The 27,208-nt window shown below is 35.6% G+C and overlaps 1 protein-coding gene across 1 annotated transcript in view; it reads left to right on the top strand.

Moving 5' to 3' along the window:
* The first annotated feature begins 643 nt into the window (after positions 1-643).
* The window catches only part of fam50a (family with sequence similarity 50 member A), a 29,452-nt gene continuing 2,887 nt past the window's right edge, over positions 644-27,208 (top strand). The window contains exons 1-12 of the mRNA XM_059333468.1: positions 644-908; positions 2,365-2,449; positions 3,512-3,611; positions 8,458-8,579; positions 10,847-10,923; positions 13,233-13,299; positions 14,447-14,508; positions 14,795-14,871; positions 16,083-16,137; positions 18,659-18,707; positions 20,155-20,225; positions 21,102-21,212. Of these exons, the coding sequence (XP_059189451.1) occupies positions 798-908; positions 2,365-2,449; positions 3,512-3,611; positions 8,458-8,579; positions 10,847-10,923; positions 13,233-13,299; positions 14,447-14,508; positions 14,795-14,871; positions 16,083-16,137; positions 18,659-18,707; positions 20,155-20,225; positions 21,102-21,212 (987 nt within the window). The 5' untranslated portion in view covers positions 644-797. The remainder of the gene's footprint in view (positions 909-2,364; positions 2,450-3,511; positions 3,612-8,457; positions 8,580-10,846; positions 10,924-13,232; positions 13,300-14,446; positions 14,509-14,794; positions 14,872-16,082; positions 16,138-18,658; positions 18,708-20,154; positions 20,226-21,101; positions 21,213-27,208) is intronic.

The raw sequence follows: 27,208 nt of genomic DNA, 5'->3' as shown, positions 1-27,208 counted from the left end.
ATTTTGTTTCCTTTTTTTTGCTCATTTTGTGTCTTTTTTTTGTCATTTTGTGTTTTTTCTGGTCATTTTGTGTCTTTTTTTGATCATTTTGTGGTTAATTTATGTCTTTTTTTGGTCATTTTGTGTCTTTTTTGATCATTTTGTGTCTTTTTTTTTGTCATTTTGTGTCTTTTTTTGATCATTTTGTGCTCAATTTGTGTCTTTTATGGTCATTTTGTGTCTTTTTTTTTATCATTTTGTGCTCAATTTGTGTCTTTTATGGTCATTTTGTTTCCTCGTTTTGTCATTTTATGTCTTTTTTTAGTCATTTTGTGTCTTTTTTGGTCATTTTGTGTCTTTTTTTACCATTTTGTGGTCAATTTGTGCCTTTTTGGTAATTTTGTTATCCTTTTGGGGTAAGTTTGGGTCACACTGAGTTTGTATGATCTGAACTGTGCGTGTAGGGATTGTGTTCAGTGAGCGGGGGACGCGGACAACATGCATGTTAAATTGGGGGTCGCGACTCAAAAAGGTTGAGAACTACTGATCTAGTCCATATTTACTCGTATTTATTCAGTCGTTGCCGTCTGATTTCATAGTTCCGAGCTTTCTTGGAGTACCCGAACACATCATTTATATTTCAAAACTACCCAGCATGCACCGCGTCGCCGCCATTTTTCTTGTTGTGGTGTGCTGGGCTGTGAGGAGTAGCTTTACACTTCTGGAAAAATCTCTTTTATTTTAGAATTTAACTTATCTTTTTGTTATTGGTGCATTAAAAGTTGTCACAAGGGAACGTCGGACACAAAGAAAGCAACATGGCGCAGTACAAAGGAGCCGCCAGTGAGGCTGGCAGAGCCATGCAGCTGATGAAGAAACGAGAAAAAGAAAGAGAACACCTCGAGCAGCTGAAGCAGAAGATAGCAGAGGTTTGTAACTTTCTGCCCTGAAGTTATCATATGTTTATGAGCTACTACTTAAGACAGTTTAGTCTTAAGCGATAAGACTAAATTAGTGTTTTGTTCAAAATATTTAGCCGTTATAGCATCTTTAGCCGAAGGGCCAGCGACCTGCAGGTCAGTGAAGGGGTCGCCGTTACACTCTTACACTGTTTTCTCTGCCGGTTGAGCATAATGACACAATGTGAACTCTATGTTAGTTTTGGGATATTTTGTGCATTTTTAATCCTTTTCATCCTGCCTGTATACACCAATTAAAAATGTTTAAATGTCATGTTGGTATATCTTTTTTCAGCACAACCTCACCTATATGACCTAATAATAATTTATTTTTTATTCTGACTTACTGGATCAACATTTTGAACCAAATAAACAAATAAAAACCAACATAGATGTAATCTTGTGATTGTGTGTGATCCTGTCATCCAACTCTGGTTTTTATTCTAGTCTGACTCTATTTTATTTCTGTCTTGTGTGTGTAGTGTAACAATTTTGATCATTTTGTGTATTTTTTTTTGTCATTTTGTGTCTTTTTTTGGATCATTTTTTAGTCCTTTAGTCCAACATACAATGTGAATTTGAATCTTTTCTTCACTTTCAAAACAATATCATACTCCGTAAAGAATTCTAAATGTTGCAAATGTGAACAAAGGTTGCAAATCTAACATATAAGAGGGTTACATCCAGTTCTATCATTTTATACTACATTTATTTGAGCTTGTCTCCAGTTTTACTTGGTATATCATCATCAAACTGAAACTGGCCACAAATGCATCTAAAGACACACACATACACATGCCTGTTCTTGCACACAAGGACTGGAACCAGTACTTGATTTCTATTGGTTTGAATTGCTTTATTGGTTGTTGTTTGTTTGCACATCTACATTTTGTATTGTTACTTTTTCTGCTTTTCATTTTTTATTTGTATTTAAGTTCCATTTTTGAAAGTAAATATGTACGGGTCAAATTAGACCCTAACACCATAGATATTACTATAGCTAATAATATTAAAATAGAAAAATAAATGAAACCATTTATTTGAGAGGTGTCTTCTTATAGCCCTCAGGTAACAATACAACCTTTTATTTATTTATATACTTATCTTGAGGTTAATTTTACCATTTTTTTAAATTAAAAACGAGGGGTATGTTGTCAAAAGAAAGGGCCAGGGGGTACACCATGTATATTAAAACTAATCTTTTCATAGATAAGGAAGCCTAACAAGGTAACCAAGAGGTAAGAAACAAATTAGATGATAAATAATTGTTTTGAGTGTATTTTATGGATCATTTGAGACACAGATCAAAACCAACCCGCTAACACCATGGATAGGAACAGAAAGCTAACACAAGAGGAAGGTTAAAGACATGGCAGGATAATGTAATTCACCTGTATTTCTGTTCTTTGTGTCTGTTTTCTCCCAGGACAACATGGTCAAGTCCAACATTGATAAGAAATTCTCAGCTCACTATGATGCTGTAGAGGCAGAGCTCAAGTCCAGCACTGTTGGTAAGAACCGTCGTTGTTGCACATTAATTTTTATTATTGTACTAAGTGGCTTGTTTAAACATACAGATGCATCTCAATAAATTAGAATGTCATAGAAAACTTTCTTTATGTCAGTAATTCAATTCAAAAAGTGGAAATAACTAGAGCTGCAACAATTATTCGAACATTAATCGATTATTAAATTAATTGTCAACTTTTTTGATAATCCAATAATTGGTTTGAGCAGTTTTTTAAAGACAATAAGTCCAAATTCTGTGATTTCAGCTTCTTCAATGTGAATATTTCTGGTTTCTTTGTTCCTTTATGACAATAAACTGAATATCTCTTTGGTTTGTGGACAAAAGAAGAGATTTGAGGACGTCATCTTGTGGTTTGGGAAACACTCATTGATATTTTTTATTGACCAAACAACTAATCGATGGTTTAAATAATCGACATATTAATCGATAATGAAAATAATCATTAGTTGCAGCCCTAGAAATAATACATTATATAAATCCATTACACACAGAATTAAATATTTCATGTCTTTTTTAATTTAATTTATTCTAATTATAATGATTATGGCTTACATTTAACTGTTTTTTTTATTTGTCTTGCTTCTTTGTTTTGTTTTTTATTTATTCATCTATTAATATTTAAACTTGTTTTTTTTATTATTATTGCTTGCATGTTCGAAATAAAGACAATCAAGACCTAAAATTCAGTGTCTCAAAAAAAAAGTAATATTACATAAGACCAATTTTAAAAAGTATGTTTAATATGTAAATGTTGCCTCTGAAAAGTATGTCATCTATATGACTCAATACTTGGTTGGGGCTGTTTGACTTGAACTACTGGAAATGGACTTTTGCATGATATTCTAATTTATTGAGATGCACCTGTATTGTGGAAAATTATGGATAATTGAAGATTTTTTTTTTTTAAATATTTAAAAAAAACAAACGTTTATGCTCAAATTTGACTAGGATCAAAAATGTATGTTTCAATGGGAGTCAATGGTGCATAAAATGTCCTAAGGGTACTACATGGAACTATTGTTTGTGTTTATGTTTTGATCAGGTCTGGTGACACTGAATGATATGAAGGCCAAGCAGGAGGCGCTGGTGAAGGAGAGAGAGAAACAGCTGGCCAAGAAGGAGCAGTCCAAGGAGCTCCAGCTGTGAGTTTATTACAGAAAAAGTATTGTAATATTGCAAAAAAGGTTCTTATGCTTGGCCAAGGTGAAAAGTTGGTGTGTCAGCAAAAGCAAAATGCAACAAAGAGCTGGGCAAAGAGAGAGGAACAAACAAATCTGGCATTTTTTATTCCAGTTTTCACATTGTTTTTACCATTTAAGGTTTCACTGCTGCTCTTTTAATTCTATCATCTTGTGCCTTCATGGTATAATGGCTCTCTGACTGAAGGAGTGGCGCCACCTGCTGCTCATCTTGTGAGTTGCATGATAGCGTTTATTTGCAAAATTCCACAGAGCTTGTTGGAAAAAACTGCTGAAAATAAGAGCTGTGGATTATCTTGGATTACTGGGTCAAGATTTCTGAGAAATTGCAGTTGAGTCTTTCATATGCAATTTTCTGGCGTATCATTTAATTTTTCATGAAAATATCTTCTGATGCACATGAATTGATAAAGTGTAACAGAGACTAACAATTGACTGCTGCTCCCAGCAATTTATAATATGACAGACTGAGCAACAACACCACATTTATACACAATATAGGTCATTTCACATCTTGAAAAGAATCTATCTTGATAAAGGGATTAAAAAGCAAATATGTATGCACAGATGTAGCCCCGTCTATTTAGGTACAAGCTCTTCTTGCTTTTGTAGCTGTGCAACACTCATTAATTCACTTGAAATTGGTTCTCAAAGCTGATAAAACAAAGCTTGTGTTGTTTTCCAACAGTAAAAATTGCCTCAAGCAATCAGTGTCCACTCTTGAGGGTAGCGAAATAAAAAAATCGCAACAAAATCGTATTGTGGGGAATTAAATCAAATCAAATCAATTTTATTTATATAGCCCAAAATCACAAATCACAGATTTGCCTCAAAGGGCTTCACAGACTGTACATGGTACGACATCCTCTGTCCTTAGACCCTCACATCGGCCAGGGGAAAACTCCTTAAAAACCCTTTTAGCAGGGGAAAAAGAAGAAGAAACCTCAGGGAGAGACAGAGGAGGATCCATCTCCAGGACAGACAGACGTCAATAGATGTCGTTGTACAGATCAACAGAGTAGAATGAGAGAGAGAGAGAGAGAGAGAGAGAGAGAGAGAGAGAGAGAGAGAGAGAGAGAGAGAGAGAGAGAGAGAGAGAGAGAGAGAGAGAGAGAGAGAGAGAGAGAGAGAGAGAGAGAGAGAGAGAGAGAGAGCCAGAGCCAGAGCCAGAGAGAGAGAGAGAGAGAGAGAGAGAGAGCCAGAGCCAGAGCCAGAGAGAGAGAGAGAGAGAGAGAGCCAGAGCCAGAGAGAGAGAGAGAGAGAGAGAGAGCCAGAGCCAGAGCCAGAGCCAGAGAGAGAGCCAGAGCCAGAGAGAGAGAGAGAGAGAGAGCCAGAGCCAGAGCCAGAGAGAGAGAGAGAGAGAGCCAGAGCCAGAGCCAGAGCCAGAGCCAGAGCCAGAGCCAGGAGAGGAGCATTCCCATCTGGGGGCCGAACCAGATCCACAGCAGTGAGAGCAGCAGGAGTGATGCAGAGCAGGACCACTAGTGGTGTCAACAATAATCGATTCGGCGATGCATCGCAATGCAGGGCATGCACGATTCAGCATTGATGCGGCAAAGTGCCATAATCATTTTTATTTATTTTATTTTCTGGCCTCCAGTGGAAAGTTGTGGGGGCAATTGCTCTGTCGCTAGTTTGGAGTTTAACACGGTTTTAAACTCCAACTCCCAACTAAAACTCCAGTTTAAAACTGTGTTAAACTCCAAACTAGTGACAGAGCAATGAAAGCAGTGATTTATGTTTTCTTTTTTCAGGTTTGAAAATGCCATATCCAATACCCTGTACCTGTACATTTAATTTAATTTTATTTAATGACATTTATGTCAAAGATACAGGAGAGTGATGATACACACATAGCAGCCAATAAAATCTATTTTTAGGCCTATCTGACTGCTTGTATTGCCTCATGACTGCCGAAAAATGTCCCTTGTTGTGTGCAGTAGAATTGTGATGCATCGCAGTGCATCGTAGAATCGAATTGAATCAAATCGTTTCCTGGTGAATTGTAATCGAATTGTGAGGGCAGTGCCAATGCACACCCCTAAGGACCACAGCTCCACACACTGGGGTGTCCAATCCATCTGGGGATTCACACCTGGAGAAGGCAGATTTAAATGTCATGGAGAGTGAGGGGACACAATAGTGCATACATAAAGAGATACAACAGATATCATCAGACAATATCTCCACATATGTCCATATAAAGTCCATATAAGTACAGCAGTAGCTGTACCGACAATGACAAAAGAGGGCGAGAGGGAGAAATTCACAATATAAAACAGGGCAGTATTCAGTGTAGCCTTTCTTACAGTGTAAAAGTGAATCAACTTGTTTCATAGACTCACAGGTCATCTCTACAAAAAGTTCTGCTTCTTGTGTAAATAATCAGAATTATGAGACTTGAAAGGGATTTTCTTGGCTGTTGCTTCTGTGTCCAAGTTGCCTGAGACTTCATAATTGTAACCTTACAAACCACATGTGAGCAATTCCTGATTCGTTATAGGAGGTATTATATTTCCAAAATACAAATTGTCCTCAGTTGCACTTATGATTTGTAATGCTGATGGAAGCTTTTTCTTTTTTTTAAGACAATGTAACTATCCGTCCATCCTGTGAATGCTCCAAGTCTGTAGTTTGGGATTTGTAAGTTTCATGAGGCTGTGATTATCCAAGAGCTCACAACAAATCATTTTATATAGTAAGGTTTGAAAAGTGCTCTCACTACAATGAAATGCTAGTATGGGGACCCCAGTATGCAGAAATGTTCAAAAACAAACGTGGAAAATAACAAATTTGTGCTGCATGAGAAAAACTTATCTGGTGTTTATCCCAAACCATGTGGAATAAGCAGGGTGTTTCCATTACAGTACACCAGCTGTTATCAACCTTGGGGTCGGGACCCCAATTGGGGTCGCAAGATGTCTTTTTTTAAGTAATTTAGTGTTTTTTCAGTCATTTTGTGTCTTTTTTTTGTCATTTTGTGTCTCTTTTTTAGTAATTTTGTGTCTTTTTTTGGTAATTTTGTGTCTTTTTTTAGTAATTTTGTGGGGGGTTTGTGGTGATTTTGATAGTGCCTCCAGCGGCCCCCAGGTAATTTGAGTTTATGATTGGCGGCAGATGTTATGTACAGTTAGCGATGGCGGTCACAGTTGTGTCTCCCGTGTTTAATCCGTAGCGTATGTGATGTCACGGTCGAATCTGTCACTAAGTGATTACGCTACGATCGATAACCATACGTCACCTCCGGAGTTTCGTAATTCCCTCTGGGGCCTTTTTTGTAATGGAGACGTGCTGAGTGAGCGGACATTTGAGAGGGCGTGGCCTGAGACTCTCTACCCTAAAGGAAACACGGCTATAAAGTGGGCATGTCTGTAAAGTAGAGACAAGGGAGTCCTTTGAAAATGAAATGAAAATGTCGGTTTGCCCTCACTAAAAAAATTGCCTTTCTTCACCCACTTCCCAACAAGATATCACCAATGGATTATTTAGATCATCTAGTTCATGGGTCTCAAACGTGCGGCCCACGGGCCAATTGCGGTCCTCGTGACGATATTTTGTGGCCCCCACCTTGACATGAAAGTTTAATGTGAGTTTTATATGAATGGCACTTTACCGTGTTGTGTGTGGAAGGTCCCTTTAATTACTTTTTTTGGTAATTTTGTGTCTTTTTAAAAATAATTTTGTGTCTTTTAAAATAATTTTGTGTCTTTTTTTTAATAAGTGTTTCTTTTTTTTAATAGTTTTGTGTCTTTTTTTAAAAATATTTTTATGTCTTTTAGTAATTTTGTGTCTTTTTTTTGGTCATTTTGTGTCTTTTTGGGTCATTTTGTGTCTTTTGGGGTCATTTTGTGTCTATTTTTTATTAATTTAGTGTCTTTTTTTAAGTAATTTAGTGATTTTTCAGTCATTTTGTGTCTTTTTTTAAGTAATTTAGTGATTTTTCAGTCATTTTGTGTCTTTTCTTGTCATTTGTGTCTCTTTTTTAGTAATTTTGTGTCTTTTTTTGTCATTTGTGTCTCCTTTTTAGTAATTTTGTGTCTTTTTTTTGGTCATTTTTGTGTCTTTTTTCTAGTAATTTTGTGTCTTTTTTGGTAATTTGTGTCTCTTTTTTTAGTAATTTTGTATCTTTTTTGGTCATTTTGTGTCTCTTTTTTTAGTAATTTTGTGTCTTTTTTTGGTCATTTTGTGTCTTTTTTCTAGTAATTTTGTATCTTTTTTGGTCATTTTGTGTCTCTTTTTTAGTAATTTTGTGTCTTTTTTTTGGTCATTTTGATACTGCCTCCAGCGGCCCCCAGGTAATTTGAGTTTGAGACCCCTGATCCAGTTCCATATGATACTAAATCTTCTCTTCTAAGCCTTAATACTGCTTTCGTTACGGCCTCTGAAAGATAAAAGCCGGGCCGTCGGCACACTGAGGGCTTCGAACAAACTTCATCCATTGTAGTTAGAACATGATTGGCTAATAATCTTGTGCAAGTAGAAACAAGATTTGTACTGGAGCCTTGAAGCTCAAAGTAAAACAATAACAATAACGTTGGATGGTCTTCAACCTGACATGTCACAACAGGCATACCAGAGCCAAGATGACTTGGGCACTCTTCCACCAGATGCCAACAGTTCAAATACACTCCTGTTTGTCTGGGCACCGGTTCAATTTCCTAACAAAGCATCTGCAACTGTATGGATATTGAAAACACATTGAAGTCGGGCAGGAACAAAAGCCCAGCATGTCATGCTGATTCCAGTGTTTTGATTTTAAGTTCATTATTTTTGTTCTTTTTGCTTGCAGCAAGCTCGAGAAGCAGAAAGAGAAGAAGAGAAAAGAGGAACAAAAGAGGAAAATAGCCAGTTTATCGTTTAACCCTGAAGATGAAGGAGAAGAGGAGGAAGAAAATGAAGAGGAGGAGGATTGTAAGTATTGATATAAGAATGTTAAAGCACAAAGTAAAGAGAAAGCACAGATGCTAACCATGGTGGCTAACTGTCGGGGCCAAAGTAATTAGTGCTTACAGGGCTCCAGACTAACTTTTTGCATTGGTTACACTGCTGCGTCTAACTTTTTTTATTTTTAGGTGCACCAGCCCAAAATTTAGGTGCACCCAAATTTTTAATTGCGCCACCTTTAAAGCCATAAGGTCACACACACACACACACACACACACACACTCATACTCATCTTAGCTCATAAGATTTTAATTTAAGAGCTGATATCTAGACATTTTCCATGATTTTGTTAATAATAACCAAAATCATTATTATTTTATATTTTTTCCATAACTGTATATTTAAGTCTACAATCAAAAGCAAACCAGAGAGGACCAAAGGATCTGAAACAAGGAAAATACTAATAACAGAATGTTAATTGTTCAATAAAAAACATTTTAAAGCCTACAGAGGTTATATATTTTAACAGCTTTAGCATGTTTATCAGAGCAATAATCATCCTAATCAGTTTTTGGTGTGTAATCTGAATAAATGTAATCATTTATTTGTCTCCTGGTATCCCTTTATTCAGGGAAAACACATTATTTGATATTTTTGTTGCGCCCCTAAAGTTCTTTATGTGCTCCTAAATTTTTCCACTAAGAAGCACATGTGCTCCTTGGAGAAAAAAAGTTTGGAATAGGTTGGATATGAATATAAAAGTTTAAAGGGATAGTTTGGTACATTGAAGTTTATGATCATGGAAAAGTCCATTTCCAGTAGTTGAGTCAAAGTCAAATAGCCCCGAACAAGTATTGAGTCATATAGATGGACATACTTTTCCATAATAAACATACTTTTTTAAAAATTGCTTTTGTAATATTCAAATTTTTTTTGTAACACTGCATTTTAGGTCTTCATTCAATTTAAGCCATAAGCATTATAATTAGAATGAATAAATAAATGAAGACATGAAATGTTGCATTCTGTGTTGAATGGATCTGTGTTTTTTTTTCCACTTTTTGAATTGAAATACTGACATAAATAAGCTTGTCTATGATATTCTAATTTATTGAGATGCACCTGTACTTTAGACACCTAAAATAATCCATAACAGTTTAAGTGACCGCTATATACAGAATATTCTCACTGCTTTACATGGCCATCAGACAGCCCAGTTTAAGTTTAAGTATGGGTAACTGAAGGTGTTATTTATGTTGTCTTCAAAGCCACAGACCACTTAGACAAAAACAGTAATTTTACCCTTTAGATCAGTAGTTCTCAACCTTTTTGAGTCGCGACCCCCAATTTAACATGCATGTTGTCCGCGACCCCCGCTCACTGAACACCCAAAAGACACAAAATTACCCCAAAAGACACAAAATTACCAAAAAAGACACAAAATTACCAAAATAGACACAAAATTACCCAAGAAAGAAACAAAATGACCAAAAAAGACACAAAATTACTAAAAAAAAGAAACAAAATGACCAAAAAAAGACACAAAATGACCAAAAAAGACACAAATTGACCACAAAATGATAAAAAATGATGAAAGAAGACACAAAATGACCAAAAAAGACACAAATTGACCACAAAATGATTTTTAAAAAAAAGACACAAAATGACCAAAAAAGACAGAAATTGACCACAAAATGATAAAAAAAAGACACAAAGAAAGACACAAAATGACCAAAAAGACTAAAACACATGAACACATGAACACTTTAACACAGTGGAGACAGAGCTGACTTCCAAAATGATTTGGCGACCCCCAGAAATCATCTCGCGACCCCAATTGGGGTCCCGACCCCAAGGTTGAGAATAGCTGCTGTAGAACACTGTAGTTGCTTGTCTACCACTGCCTCCACCAGATAGTTTGTGTTATTGTGTGACTATCACCCTTTTGATTTAATTGAAGTATTGTTTGGATCTTAAAGGAATAGTTTGACATTTTGGTTACACATTTTTTTTTTACCACTCTCATGTCTATACCGTAAATATCAGACACTACAGCCAGAACCATTAGCTTAGCTTAGCTTAGCATAAAGAGTGCTAACCCATGGCTAAAGGTGATAAAATCCAGCATCATCAGCACCAGCACCACTCTACAAAATCACAGCTTCTGGCCAAGAAATAGTACAGCAGCACATAACCCCCGGCAAAATACTGGCTTCTTGTTCTACACTACACTTACAATATATAAAATGTGAAATAGGAAGTTTGTCTAATAGATGTTTGACTTTGTTTCATAGACCTTTCAGTCAAGAAGAAGAAACTGGGAAAAAATCCAGACGTGGACACAAGTTTCCTTCCTGACAGAGACAGAGAGGTAAAGTGGATGTAAATGCTTACTTTGTTCTAATTTCTTTACTGTGTGATGATAGAAGATTGTTGCAAATCCGGGGATGTTTTTAATCATATTTATCAGATACCTTATTGGATTTGTTTGGTTGTGAGTGCACATTGAACTATAAAGGCCAAGCTGCAAAAAAAATACCACAAGCTAAACTAATTTGTGCAAGAAGTACACAGACTAGCCAGATATACAACCCTGATTCTGTACTTTTATGATATATTTAGGCTGAATATCGTTATATACGATATATCCTGATATTTTTAGCGCAAAGTGAGAGCAAATGTTCAGTCAAAGCCAAACATGACAGGTCACAAGTAGTTTTATTGAAACCATTTATTTAAGTGAACATAAATACTGTATAACAACAGGGAAATCTTTCTTTTTAAATCAAAGCTCCATAAAGTGCACAAATCTTTTTCTGAAATAATATGAGATAAGAATAACGAACATTACAACCCTAGTAAGAGCAGCATTTATATCAAGAAAGAAAAAATATTTGAACTATATTGATATATGAGATATGGTCAAATTCCATATCACATTTAAAAATATATCGATATACTTTTTATATCGATGTATCGCCCAGCCCTATGTAGAAACAAATCCAGGTCATGCGTATAGACTCCACTTACCAGATTTGCCTCTGGCTTTGGTCACAATGAAGTCATAAAAACTGTGGTGCTGAATGAGACAAACAGATAAAATATGATTAGGTTCCCAGAGTGAAAAAGTGCCACAGCTGCTGGACAAATTTAAATCTCCAGACTCAATAATATCCTTGGAATACTGTAATAAACAACGTCTACACAGAACCTTTCCTTTAGAAGTGAGTCAACCCTCATTCCAATTTTTCACATATTTCCCATGTTGTCCTGGAGGCGTCATCAACTTTAGCCAGGGTCAACATGTAGGTCAAATCCTGTGAGGCAACTTCTCTGCCTGCTTTACTGCTTAGAGCTAAACTTCTGTCACTTTCTACCTCATCCAGTCCAGCCAGGAAGAGGTTTGGTTTCTGCTCATAAAAATGTTTAATCATCTTGTTTTTGTTAAATCTTGATGTGAAAAGTAAGTAAAGCTGTCAGCTAAATGTAGTGGAGTAAAAAGAAGTACGATATTTGCCTTTAAAAAGTAGTGAAGTAGAAATATAAAGTAACATAAATGGAAATATGCAAGATAAGTAAATGTAACTAAATACATTTACCCAAGTACAGTACTTGGGTAAATGTATTTAGTTACATTCCACCACTGAAATTTGCAGTACAATTTTTTTATCATTTTGTAATACTTTTATTTTTGTCACTGAAGAATCAAGGGTCATTTTTTTGTATTTGGCAACTGTTAAGATTTGCACTTTACAGTAACATTTAGATTGATGGTTGATTTTTATTTTGTTGTATAATTGTTATTTATACAGACTAGAATATAATTTAGAAAAAGAATATCAATATTGCAGAACTACAATGTGAATGAGCATTTAAAATGTATCTGTGTGCATATGAGAGTCACATCATTTCTCGAGATAAATGAGGTGTCTACTGTTGTCTACTATGGTACATTATATCTGCGTACTGGCACTTTATAATAATGTACCGTATTTCCTCAAATAGTAGCCGGGGCTTCTATGAATAAAAAATCAGTTTGGGACCCGGCTAATAATAGGGGCAGGCTGTTATTTGAAGGAGGCTTTTATTAAAAAAAGAAAATCAGAGCAGCTCTGACCGGCACTTTTTTTGTGTTTTTTGAGTGTTTTAAACAGCGCATTGTAGCCAGTTACCAGGATGTCAGCCATATTGGAAGTACTGGGATGTAAACAAACAATGAACAGCTGAATGTTCATTTGAAGCAGGATTTAAAATGTTTAAACTACTAAAAAGCCCAGAAAAACGTGCGTAAACGGCTCGACTTTACAGAGAATGACTAGGACAGCGGGAGAAACAACCATATTTACCTACAGTACTAACTCGTATATTTTCGGTATATTTTTAAGTATTTGTCATATTGTCAAGAATATCCATATTGCAAAACTACAATGGCCAGGGTCAACATGTAGGTCAAATCCTGTGAGGCAACTTCTCTCCCTGCTTTACTGCTTAGAGCTAAACTTCTGTCAAAATATATTGATATATTGCCCTGCCCTACTCAGCTGTCAAATATGGTCTCAAAGGTCCACAGTGAAGTGTGTAAATTTGAGTAGAGAAAGGTATGGCGTTTTAAAATGGAAGCTCCGTAGGAACCGTGCTTTACAGTTTCACACATTGATTTCGTGTGCTGCTTGTGTTCAGGAGGAGGAGAACCGTCTCAGAGAGGAGCTCCGGCAGGAATGGGAGCTCAAACAGGAGAAGATTAAGAGTGAGTTCCAGGATTAATTGAACACACACTCATCCCTCGTTATCACTCAAATTCAGTTGTGTGTCCATGTATCTTCAACTCTCATCACAAGCAGACATTCTGTTCACAATGTCTCATATTGGACAAATGCCTCAACTTTTGAGCACGGTAACTGTATCCCAAATCAGACACTGTTTTTTGATTGATTGATTGATTGATTGATTGATTGATTGATTGATTGATTGATTGTCTTTATTTCGAACATGCAAGCAAATAAAAGGGAGTAGGAAGAAGTAAAAAAAAACGTCCTACCCCTTAACAGGTCTCTTTATCTATATACATACATGTATATATATATATATATATATATATATATATATATATATATATATATATATATATATATATATATATATATATATATATATATATATATATGAATAATCAATATAGTCACATACAAATATTATAAACAATTATATATATATATATATATATATATACACATACAACTATTTATATTACATTGTAAATACCTATACATGTATATTGTAAATTACTATAAAATAAATAAATATTATAAACATAAATACAATTACCATGTATATTACAAAACTACAGTCAACATATGTCCATGTTACAGAGGCTTTTCTAAATTTCTGTAATTTGTAAAGATGATGTCTTTATATTTGTTTTTAAACTGTCTTATGTTTTGGCTTTTCTGTACTTCCACACTTAACTTATTCCACAATTTAACTCCGTTTGGCTAAGATTCTATCAAAATTTCACATTAACTACTAATATAAATGATCATGTTATGCTTCCAATTAATTAAATGGTGTGAAACTAAAGTCTAACTTCTTATCTTTCAAACCATATATTGTTTTAACCGTGTACGTTAGCCTTGGGTTTACCAGAGTCGGCTAAAGGATGCTAACGCCACTGAATTAGCCGCGTGCTAACTGTATAAATCAATTCTACCTACACTGAGGTCAAGATCTTATTCAAAATGACCATGAAAACACCGGTGCAACATTGCAGATGTGTCCGATTTGGGATACAGTCTATATTCCTCGCTTTTTGGTCTTTCCCTGCATTATATACAAACATACATGCACACTCACACTTACTCTCAATCCAAAATAATGGTGTGTATCTGTGTCTTCAGGTGAGGAGATTGAGATCACATTCAGTTACTGGGACGGCTCTGGACATCGTAAAACTGTCAAGGTAATCCATAATGAGCTGTAACACTAAGTCACTGTTTTCACTTTCTAAAAAGCCACAGAACTTGATGAAAAAAACATATGATGAATATTAAGAGATATTTAGGGGATAATACAAGTATACATTCCCATCGTTCTCCTGTTAAAACCAAAACGCATACAATGAAATGAATGAAGTGGGCGTAGTCACCATGTCACCCCTTGGTTTGTGTCGTGCTTAAACTGCTCATTAAAATGCATCATGGTTTGACTCCATGACTCATTTCTCTCTTTTGTGGTTTTGACTGCAGATGAAGAAGGGAAATACCATCCAGAATTTCCTGCAGAGGGCCCTTGAGGTCCTCAGAAAGGACTTCAGTGAGCTCAGGTGAGACGTTGAACACATGAGGAGTCTCTACCAAACATACACTTTCATCACTAATGAATTAATTTGTGCTTTGCTAACACTCTTCTTACCGTTTGTCCAATCACATCTAAGTATCTTACTACCATGATTTCTTTTTTTTTTTTTATTCACTTTTTATTGAGGAATAAAAAATAACATTTTATACAGAACAAAGAACAAGAACAGTTGGGGTGGGGGTATCTATATCACACGGCGTCATCATTTTCTCCTATCGTCATTCTTTGCAGCAGTCGTTGTTAGTTAAATGACAGTTTTATATAAAATCAGAACTTGTAGGCTTAACATATTCTGTCCATTTTGACCAGGTTTTGTAAAATGAGTCCATTTGTAACTTTAGATGAAAAGTCACTTTTTCCATTGTGTAGATGTCTTGTACGATGTTGATTCAGTCCTCATTTTGTGGTTGCTCAGGTTTGAGCCATCTCCTGGTAATGGTCTTTTTGCTTGCTGCTAAAAGAATATAAAGCAGTTTCTTGTCTGCATTGCTACAACCGTCTGGTAATATATTACCGAGATACACAGTTTCAAATAAAAAGGGGAAAACAATTGAGAACACATTCTGCACATGATGATGAATCTCAACCCAATACCTTTGAATAATTTTACAGTTCCAGAAAACATGGAAATGATTAGCTTCAATACCACACCTCCAGCAGGCATCTCCATTTCTACGGTATCTTTTTTGAGCTGGTGTAATGAAAAAACGCATTATATTTTTCCAACAAAATTCACGCCAGATATTTGACCCAGTTGAGACCCACTGGATTTTACAGATGTGCTCCCAGTCTTCCTCAGTTATTGTGAAGCTTCCTTCTCTTTCCCATTTTTCTTTAACATAATATGTGTTTCCCCCTCCCACCCTGCAGCATGTTGTTGTACAGCTTAGAAATAATTTTGGAGGGAAACATTGATTTTGTAAGTGATATAAATGTTTGAAGTGGCCCTTGGTCTGACTTGCAGGTATCTAAGAGCGTACAGAGCCTACTACCATGATTTCTTATTTCCCACAATTCCTCAGGTTGTTTGAGAGTACAGGAAGACAACATTAACTTCAATTCAGAAATATTTTACCAATTTAATCATTCTTGATGATAGTGATAGAATTGCTGCCTATGCACATCGAAGCATGTTAAAAATGTCTTTTCATTGGACTGAATTTCTTCTCTGTGCAGGTCTGCTGGGGTCGAGCAGCTGATGTACATCAAAGAGGATCTGATAATTCCACATGTAAGTACCTAGTTGTCTATTTAAACCGCAACTAAGCTGCTGCTTCACTTTGTTTTGATTTGGTTCACTTCACTTCTATTAACAAGTGTTACAGAAGATTCTTGCGTCTGTCTTCACACACCAGAAATCCCTCTCTGTTTGCACTGCTAGACTTTGTATTCCATTCAAGTTGTGTTATCGCTCAGACTGAGCATCATCAAAGAAAATACATACCGTATTTCCTCAGTTTAAAGCCGGGCCCCTATTAATGACCGGCCTCATTTAGTAACCGGGTGTAAAAGCAATTTTTAGTAAATAAAAGCCGGCCTCTTTTATAAGCCGGTGTCTTACCGCTGTTATCTCAAAGTCTGTTCCCCCGTCGATATGTGTCCCCCTTACCTTAACTTTTCTAGGTTTTACAGGATCTTTTTTCCCCACATTGGCAGAAATAGGCTTCAACAGCGTTAACCCTTTGGAGTTTGGGGCTATTTTGGCGGTTTTGTCGGCCTGTATAAACAACTTAAAAATTGTTCACCATGACGTGTTGGTATCATTGTTTTCATCACAACCTCACCTATATGACCCGATTATTTATTTTTTTTCATTTTGACTTACTGGATCAACATTTTCAACACACAAAAACACACCAAGAACACACACACACAAAATTACAAAAAACCCACTTAAAACATAAAAACCCACCGAAAACCCACTTTTTATTTTTTATACAAAAAACACCCCAAAAATGACAAAATACACACAGAAAACACACAGAAAAAAACACACAAAAATTGACAAATATCACACAAAAAAACATTAAAGACAACAATGCATTAAAAATACTGAATGCAAACTGCAAAATTTGAAAAACCTTGGGTTGATGCACTAAATTGGACATGGAAACTTCTAAAAAATCTGACAGCAGGGCTCCATATTGCTTCGTTTTTATGTTGCAACGTCATGAAGAAGTCTTGCGCTGGTGCTTCCGTGGACTCCAGAGGGTTAACCTGCACCAACCTGACCCCTGACCCCAACCAGTCCTCCTTTAAGTTGTTAACATGAGCCCAAGTTTACCCGAACCCCAAACAGTTCTCTCTACAAGGCCTAACCTTAAACATAAATCCTAACTCCAACCGTGGAGGTGATGCTACGGAGAACACCATTCAGGAAACATAATTTGACGGTAACAGATTTCTGTATTTAGAAGTTTGGCCCCACGAGTTAGTACTGTAGGTAAATATGGTTGTTTCTCCCGCTGTCCTAGTCATTCTCTGTAAAGTCCAGCCGTTTACGTACGTTTTTCTGGGCTTTTTAGTAGTTTAGACATTTTAAATCCTGCTTCAAATGAACATTCAGCTGTTCATTGTTTGTTTACATCCCAGTACTTCCAATATGGCCGACATCCTGGTAACTGGCTACAATGCGCTGTGTAAAACACTCTAAAAACACAAAAAAAGTGCCAGTCAGAGCTGCTCTGATTTTCTTTTTTTAATAAAAGCCTCCTTCAAATAATAGCCTGCCCCTATTATTAGCCGGGCCCCAAACTGATTTTTTATTAATAGAAGCCCCGGCTACTATTTGAGGAAATACGGTACATTATTATATAGTGCCAGTACGCAGATATAATGTACCATAGTAGACAACAGTAGACACCTCATTTATCTCGAGAAATGATGTGACTCTCATATGCACACAGATGCATTTTAAATGCTCATTCACATTGTAGTTTTGCAATATTGATATTCTTGACAATATGACAAATACTTAATATACAGAAAATATGTTCTTTTCTAAATTATATTCTAGTCTGTATAAATAACAATTATACAACAAAATAAAAATCAACCATCACTCTAATTTTTACTGTAAAGTGCAAATCTCAACAGTTGCCAAATACAAAAAAATGACCCTTGATTCTTCAGTGACAAAAATAAAAGTATTACAAAATGATAAAAAAAAATTATACTGCAAATTTCAGTGGTGGAATGTAACTAAATACATTTACCCAAGTACTGTACTTGGGTACAATATTGAGGTACATTTACTTAACTTGCATATTTCCATTTATGTTACTTTATATTTCTACTTTACTACTTTTTAAAAGGCAAATATCGTACTTATTTTTACTCCACTACATTTAGCTGACAGCTTTACTTACTTTTCACATCAAGATTTAACAAAAACAAGATGATTAAACATTTTTATGAGCAGAAACCAAACCTCTTCCTGGCTGGACTGGATGAGGTAGAAAGTGACAGAAGTTTAGCTCTAAGCAGTAAAGCAGGGAGAGAAGTTGCCTCACAGGATTTGACCTACATGTTGACCCTGGCTAAAGTTGATGACGCCTCCAGGACAACATGGGAAATATGTGAAAAATCTGAATGAGGGTTGACACACTTCTAAAGGAAAGGTTCTGTGTAGACGTTGTTTATTACAGTATTCCAAGGATATTATTGAGTCTGGAGATTTAAATTTGTCCAGCTGCTGTGGCACTTTTTCACTCTGGGAACCTAATCATATTTTATCTGTTTGTCTCATTCAGCACCACAGTTTCTATGACTTCATTGTGACCAAAGCCAGAGGCAAATCTGGTAAGTGGAGTCTATACGCATGACCTGGATTTGTTTCTACATAGGGCTGGGCGATATATCGATATAAAAAATATATCGATATAATTTTAAATGTGATATGAAATTAGACCATTTTGCATACACTACCGGTCAAACGTTTTAGAACACCCCAATTTTTCCAGTTTTTTATTGAAATTCAAGCAGTTCAAGTCAAATGAACAGCTTGAAAGGGTACAAAGGTAAGTGGTGAACTGCCAGAGGTAAATTAAAAAAAGGTAAGGTTAACAAAAACTGAAAAATAATGTACACTTCAGAATTATACAAGTAGGCCTTTTTCATGGAACAAGAAATGGGTTAACAACTTAACTCTATGGAGTCTTGGGCTATTTTGTCCATTTTTGAATTCTTTTCATGTCTTTGTAAGTCATTTTGTGTCTTTTTTTGGTAATTTTGTGTCTTTTTTTGTCATTTTGTGTCTTTTTTTGTCATTTTGTGTTTTTTTTTGTCATTTTGTGTCTTTTTTTTCATTTTGTGTCTTTTTTTTGGTCATTTTGTGTCTTTTTTTAGTCCTTTAGTCCAACATAAAGTGTGATTTTGAATCTTTTTTTTACTTTCAAAACACTATCATGCTCAATCAAGAATTTTAAATGTTGCAAATGTGCATTAATTTCAGAGTACACTGAGACATTAAACTGCATCATTTTCAATTAAATTCTGGAAAAGTTGGTGTGTTCTAAAACTTTTGACCAGTAGTGTATATCGTTATAGTTCACATTTTTTTCTTTCTTTACATATAAATATTGCCCTTACTACATATTTGTCATATTTAGTTCTTTTGTAATGTTCGTTATTCCTTTCTCGTATAAATATATTTATTTCAGAAAAAAATTGGCCCATTTTATTTCATAGGCTAATTTTATTTAAGATTTTTTTTTTGTTTAAATGTGCACTTAATGGAGCTTTGATTTTTTTTTTTTTTTTTAAAGCTACTCCTGTTATACAGTATTTATGTTCACTTAAATAAACAGTTTCAATAAAACCACTTGTGACATGTCATATTTGGCTTTGACTGAACATTTGCTCTCACTTTGTGATAAAAATATCTAGATATATATCGTCTGGTCGTCTGGTCCATATCGCCCAGCCCTATTTCTACATATTACATTGTGACAGAAAAAAAACATGAAACCATACATATTTGTTTCTGTACAATCAACACAAAGTTGTGTTTCATTCTTTTACTTTATTATTGTTATTTATTTATTTATTTATATATACATATATATCATTTTATTATTTTTATTTTATTCATTTTTTAATGTTGGAGCGAGGGAGGGTGATGTTTATGTTCTATTTGTATTATTTCGGATCATCCATGTTTCTGAGTTTATGTAAGAAAAAAAGACTTGGAGCGCAAAAAAAAAAGTTGTTTCCTCCCTTTTTGACTCTGTTGATCTTGTTTCCACAGGTCCTCTTTTCAGCTTTGACGTCCACGATGATATTCGACTGGTGAACGACGCCACTGTTGAGAAAGATGAGGTGAAGATTTTATTTTACAGGAAAACAAGAGATTGTGAAAGGGAATGAAAATAATTCTATGGTTGTTCTTGCTCACTGAACAAATACACTAAAGTAGCTTCAAATCTATTTTTGTGGCGAAGAGTGGAGCATCATCTGCATAGAGAGCTGTTTAAATCACACAAATATCAAGCTGGTTCTGTGTTTTTAATTTACTAACCACATCTATATTGATTTAATTTAAGTCTGTCTGTGAGCTTCATAAAGTGCACATTTAAATAAATAAAGATCTTAAATACAAATAGCGTATGATATAAAATAGGCCAATCTTTTTCTGTGAGAAATATATTTATATGAGAAAAGAATAACGAACATTACAAAATAACTAAATATGACAAACCCTAGTAAGGGCAGCATTTATATATCAAGAAAGAAAAAAATGTGAACTTTATCGATATATGTTCTACTGACCATATTTTTTGTACAGGAACTGATAACAAGCCAAAAGAACACTGATCCATTATCACTGTGTTTTCCTGGTTATCTCAGTGCTCGCCTCATTCTTCATGCAGCTCATCTAACACAATGCTCTGCACTTTATATATTTATATAATTACAGTATTGTTTTAATGCATACAATGGCACTAAGTTGATGGTACAGTGAATGAATGACATGAATATACTATACAAGTGCTGAGAGAATGAGAATGTATCTTTTCTATTTACTATTTATTATGCTTTTTTTATGAGTCCAGTACGTGAGTGCATTGAATTTCTTTGTATTTCTGTGCAATGATAAATAATAATCTAATCTAATTATCCTGTTATTTTGATTTGAGTGTGCACAGCATGTCTTGGCCATGTTAAAGTTAACCCCGTGGTGCTTTTCCCCTAAAGTCTCATGCAGGTAAAGTGGTGCTGAGGAGCTGGTACGAGAAGAACAAACACATCTTCCCTGCTAGTCGCTGGGAGCCATACGATCCTGAGAAGAAATGGGACAAATATACGGTAAGAATCGTTACCACGCCAACTGTCGGCATGTTCTCATCCAGTGTCCCCCCTCAGGGATCATTCAGGTTTTATAATCTGATCAAAGGGGTAAAAAGGCTGAAGTGTAGTTTCCACCATAAATTGAGTTTCATAGTATTTTGATAACCAGTTTTTCAGAAAGCGACAGTGTTGTGTGTATTTTTATTAGCAAGTCAACTGCTCCTGGCTGCTCATCCGACAGGCCTCGACAGTTTTTCACTCTTTTCTGGAATTTAGCCTCACTGGGTGGCTGACCTCAGTGTAATCTCACCGCCATGCTTCTATGTTGGGGTGAAACTACCACAGATGTTCTAAAAGCTTGAGGCTACCTAGAATTCTTTTTTTTCAACAATATTTTTTATTAAGTTTCAAGTGCATATCAAACTTTATGTCGAATATACAAACATTTTCATTTATATCCCCTCGAACATACATTCATTCACACAGACAAAGAAAATGAGTAAATAAAATGGACAGTGACAACAAATATCAAACTAATGCAAAATAACTACTAAAATGAAATAAATAAGACTAAAGTGGAGCAAAATAAAAATAAAATAAAAGGCAGGATCATTTCATAACCTGTTGTTCAGTCAGTGTTATCCGTTTCTCTTTATAGGGACCACAATGGAAATTATAGGGACCACAATGGAAATTTATAGGGACCACAATGGAAATAAGCCTTAGGGCTTTATTGTGTCATCCCTGACTATTTTTTATTTATCTATATTACGTATGACACAGGTTGCTGTTTCATATTTTTCATATCAAGAATGGTCAAATAAAATCAATCAATCAATCAATTCATTGGTCAAGAATGACATAAATGATTCCCAAATCCAAGCAAACTCCTCCTGTTTACCTTTAACAATGTATGTCAATCTCTCCAGTCCAAGCCAAGTCATCAACTCCTTCTTCCATATTGCCATTGATGGTGGTTCTACATTTTTCCAATATAGTGCAATCACTCTCCTTGCATGGAGAAGTCCAAAGTCGATCATTTTTGATTTCCTCGTTGTTCTGATTGAGTCCTTGGGATATATTCCGAGTATACAGACTGTTGACAGGCTACCTAGAATTCTTGTTTAAAAAAATAATGTCACAGGAACAAAATATGATGTAACCTTTAATGTAAAACTATTTCTATTCAATTAATTTATTATGCATGGAAATTAAATGCATTTAAATTTCTGATACAAAACTATTGCTTATCAAGTAAATGTTTTTAATTAAAAAAGATAATTATTGCATCATCTAAGTCGAGAAAAAAGCGATTAAATCTTCTTTCTGCTGAGATTTATGTTGAGAGGAGCTTTGATTTTAGCGCCTTGCACTTCCATTCACCACCAGTTTCATTAAAGAAACATTTGTTTTTTGATTAGAGAGCTGTTTCTGCCTATCAATCATACAACAGGGCCATGAGGAAGATCTGGGCTCGACTTCCTTTGACTTGTTTTTTTTTTTAAATGTGATTAACGGGGCAGGTAGAGGAGCAGCAGTCTTTCCCAGCTGCAGTCACAGAGCCGGAGGGGATGTTAACCCCTTAGTGTCCAGTCTGCAAATTGTTATTAGGCTAACAGTTAGCTCTGTAGCAGTACAGTGTGTATGTGCTGCTGCTGCAGGAGGTGTTCACTTAGTGATCTCTGTTTGTTTACAACAAGCACCGGACACTCTGTGCATAGTTAGTGATGCCATTAACTCAAGATCACAATGTTTATGATCGTTGGAGACGCTGTGCATAATTAGCCATGCTGGTTTGTTTATTATCAGCAGCGGACGTTGTGCACAGTTAGTGACGGCGGCCACAGTTGCATCTCCCGTGTTTAATCCGTTGTGTATGTGATCACAGATCACGGTCGAAACTGTCGCTAAATGATTACACTGATCGAAAACCATACGTCACCTCTGGAGTCCCATAAATCCCTCTGGGGGCCTTTTTTGTAATCTGTAACACGCAGAGCGAGCAGACATTAGAGAGGGCGTGGCCTGAGACTTTCCCAGCGGCTACTCTTCCCCCTAAAGGAAACACGGCTATTATTGTCAACCTGCACAAGGCTGGAAAGAGCTACAAGACCATCAGCAAGCAGCTTGGTGAGAAAGAGACGACTGTTGGGGCAATTAGTCGAAATGGAAGAAACCCAAAATAACCAGCTATCGCCCTCCGCCTGGGGCGCCATGCAAGATCTTGCGTCATGGGGTATCAATGATCATGAGAAAGGTGAGGAATCAGCCCAGAACTACACAGGAGGAGCGTGTTAATGATCCCAAGGCAGCTGGAACCATGATCACAAAGAAAACCATTGTTAACACACTACACCATAACGGATTGAAATCCTGCAGTGCCTGCAAGGTCCCCCTCCTCAACAAGGCACATGTACAGACCCGTCTGAAGTTTGACAATGAACTCCAGATGATTCTGAGAAGGCTTGGGAGAATGTGAAAATGGAGCTCTTGGGGATCAACTCGACTCGCTGTGTTTGGAGGAAGACAAATGCTGACTATGACCCAAAGAACACCATCCCCACCGTCAAGCCTGGAGGTGGAAACATTATGCTTTGGGGCTGTTGCGAAGGGGAGAGGAAAAATTCACCACAGTGAGGGGAAGATGGAAGGGGCCATGTTACCCGAAAATTTGGCTAACAACCTCCTGCCCTCAGCCAGGAAAGTAAAAATTGGTCGTCGATTGGTCTTCCAGTCAATGAACCAAACCATAGGGGGAGCTGAAGCTTCAAATTGTCAAGCGACTACAGGTCCTCTCCAAATCCTTAAGGTTGTGAGGTAAAGAGGAGTGGACCAAATCCCTTCTGAGATGCGTGCAAACTTGGTGACCAACTCCAAGAAATGTTTTGTTGGAGAGGGTTGGTGGTTTGATCCCCGACCATGGCAGCCTACATGTTGAAGTATCCTTGAGCAAGATACTGAACCCCAAATTGCTCCCGATGCAGCGTTCATCGGTGTGTGAATGAATTCCCAATGGTGGCAGGTGGCACCAGTGTGCCCTGGTAGCCTCGGCCACCAGTACACTGCAAAAAAAGAAAAGTTGGGTGAACTCAAAATTTCAAGGGAACAAACTTCGATAAAATTTTAAGTTGGACAATTAAACTAAATATTTTAAGTTTTGTTTTTGAGTTTGCTCAACTCTGAATTTCTCTGGCACGATTGTAACGCCGCTATGAATGTTAGCTAATGTTGCGACCACAATTTTTGTTAGCATTGATACGCCAATGGCTACTCTTGTAGCTGTAACAAGCAGCGCCGCTAGCATCAGTTAGCCGCTAGCATCAGTTAGCCGCTAGCTTTCGCTAATGACCAAATTTCCCAACAAAGAAATAAGAGTTAGCAGAACTATTGTCCCTTGTTGTGAACCCCAACTTAAAGATATAAGTAACAACAACTCACCAACTTGTTTTTGAGCAGACAACTGGCTTCCTTTGTTGTGCTAACTTACATTATTGCCCTAAATGTCAATAATTTATATTTCAAAGTTTTACCAAATTAAATCACTGTTTTAGGCCAAAAAATACAAGTTGGCTTTTTTGCAGTGTATGAATGTGTGTGTGAATGGGTGAATGAGCGTAGTGTAATGCGCTTTGGATAAAAGCGCTATATAAGGGCACCCCATTTACTTATTTCATGCAGTCAAATGGAAATAAATGTATAACTCTTATAAAATGTGATTTTCTGGATACATATTTTTATATTCTGATTAATTCTGATTAAAATATAGACCATTAATTCATTTGTTAGTTGGAAAATTTACTAAAAATTCCAAAATCGGCAAGGGATCAAATAATTATTTCCCTCACAGTATGTGTACTTTGGCACTATTATGTTTCTTTAAAAAGCCAGTAAATACATAGACACATAGTAATAGTAATTAATTAATTAGTATTATTAAAAGTATAAGTTAATTATTAGTAATAGTAATTAATGAGTAACAGTTTGTTTTTTTCTTTAAAGTTACAATGCATTTAAATCTCATGTGGGGATTTTATTTCAAAATAATATTATATTTAATTGATGAGTAACAGTTTCATATTAAATGCCCCATCTTATTCCCTTTGTATTTTATTTTAAAAAGTAGGGCTGGGCGATGTATCAATATAAAAAATATATCGATATATTTTTAAATGTTATATGGAATTAGACCATATCTCATATATCAATAACATTCAATTTTTTTTCTTTTATATATAAATGGTGCCCTTACTAGGGTTTGTCATATTTAGTTCTTTTGTAATGTTTGTTATTCTTTTCTCATGTAAATAGATTTATTTCAGAAAAAGATCAGCCTATTTTATTTCATAGACTATTTTTATTTAAGATAAGATAGATTAAAATACATTTTTTTTTTTTAAATGTGCACTTTATGGAGCTTTGATTTTAAAGGTTCTCCTGTTGTTATACAGTATTTATGTTCATTTAAATAAACGGTTTCAATAAAATTACTTGTGACATGTTATTTTTTACTTTGACTGAACATTTGCCCTCACTTTGTGATAAAAATATCAGGATATATATCATATTTCGATATTCAGCCTAAATATACACTACTGGTCAAAAGTTTTAGAACACACCAACTTTTCCAGAATTTAATTGAAAATGATGCAGTTGAATGTCTCAGTGTACTCTTAAATTAATGCACATTTGCAACATTTAAAATTCTTCATTGAGCATGATGCGCAAAATGACTAAAAAAAAGACACAAAATGACCAAAAAAAGACACAAAATGACTAAAAAAAGACACAAAATGACCAAAAAAACACAAAATGACTTACAAAGACATGAAAAGAATTTAAAAAATGGACAAAATAGCCCAAGACTCCATAGAGTTAAGTTGTTAACCCATTTCTTGTTCCCTGAAAAAAGGCCTACTTGTATAATTCTGAAATGTACATTATTTTTCAGTTTTGGTTAACCTTACCATTTTTTATTTACCTCTGGCAGTTCACCACTTACCTTTGTACCCTTTCAAGCTGTTCATTTGACTTGAACTGCTTGAATTTCAATAAAAAAATGGAAAAATTGGGGTGTTCTAAAACTTTTGACCAGTAGTGTATATGTAACTTTTGGTCCATATCGCCCAGCCCTATAAAAAGTAAATATTTTGATCACTATGAGTTTTCAACCCTTTTTAAAACAGTCACCCTTCATACAACTGGAGCTGAGGGAAAAAAAGTGAAAAATGAAGCTACTCAGGTCTGTGGATTATCATAATAAGCGGCAGACATCCGTACGGCACATTTCTCCAACACTCAACTCACTGCAACTCGCACCAAAACACACACACTCTATTGATTGATCTTGGCAGCATGTCTGTCTATGAATCATACGACATGTCTGGACCATTTGTGAATTTCCTTGGTACCTCAGAGGAAAAATTATGAGGAAGAGAAAATACGGATACAAAACATTCTCTTCAATCACTTGTCCGTACACTGCAAAAAGCCACCTCTCAAAAAGAATTTAAAAAAGTACAAAAATTAGGTGTATTTTGCTTATAAATAGCAAAGTTATCTGCCAATGGAACAAGAAAATTTGTCTAGTCAAGACTTATCAAAGCAAGTAAATATATCTAATCTTAACGAGCCCAAAAATACCTTAGAATTAGTGTATTCTAACTCAGTAGTTCTCAACCTTTTTGAGTCGCGACCCCCAATTTAACATGCATGTTGTCCGCGACCCCCGCTCACTGAACACAATCTCACACACACAGTTCAGATCATCCAAAAAAGAAACAAAATGACCCAAAAAAAGACACAAAATGACCAAAAAAGACACAAAATTACCAAAAAGACACAAAATGACCCAAAAAAAGAAACAAAATTACCAAAAAAAGTCACAAAATGATTAAAAAAAGACACAAAATTCACATCAAAATTCAAAGTCACAAATTGACCACAAAATTATAAAAAAAAACACACAAAATGACAAAAAAAACACACAAAATGACCCAAAAAAAAAGACATTAAGT

Source organism: Centropristis striata, chromosome 5 (assembly GCF_030273125.1).
Source record: "Centropristis striata isolate RG_2023a ecotype Rhode Island chromosome 5, C.striata_1.0, whole genome shotgun sequence".
Classification (NCBI taxonomy): domain Eukaryota; kingdom Metazoa; phylum Chordata; class Actinopteri; order Perciformes; family Serranidae; genus Centropristis; species Centropristis striata.
This window is presented reverse-complemented; position numbering and strand designations above follow the sequence as displayed.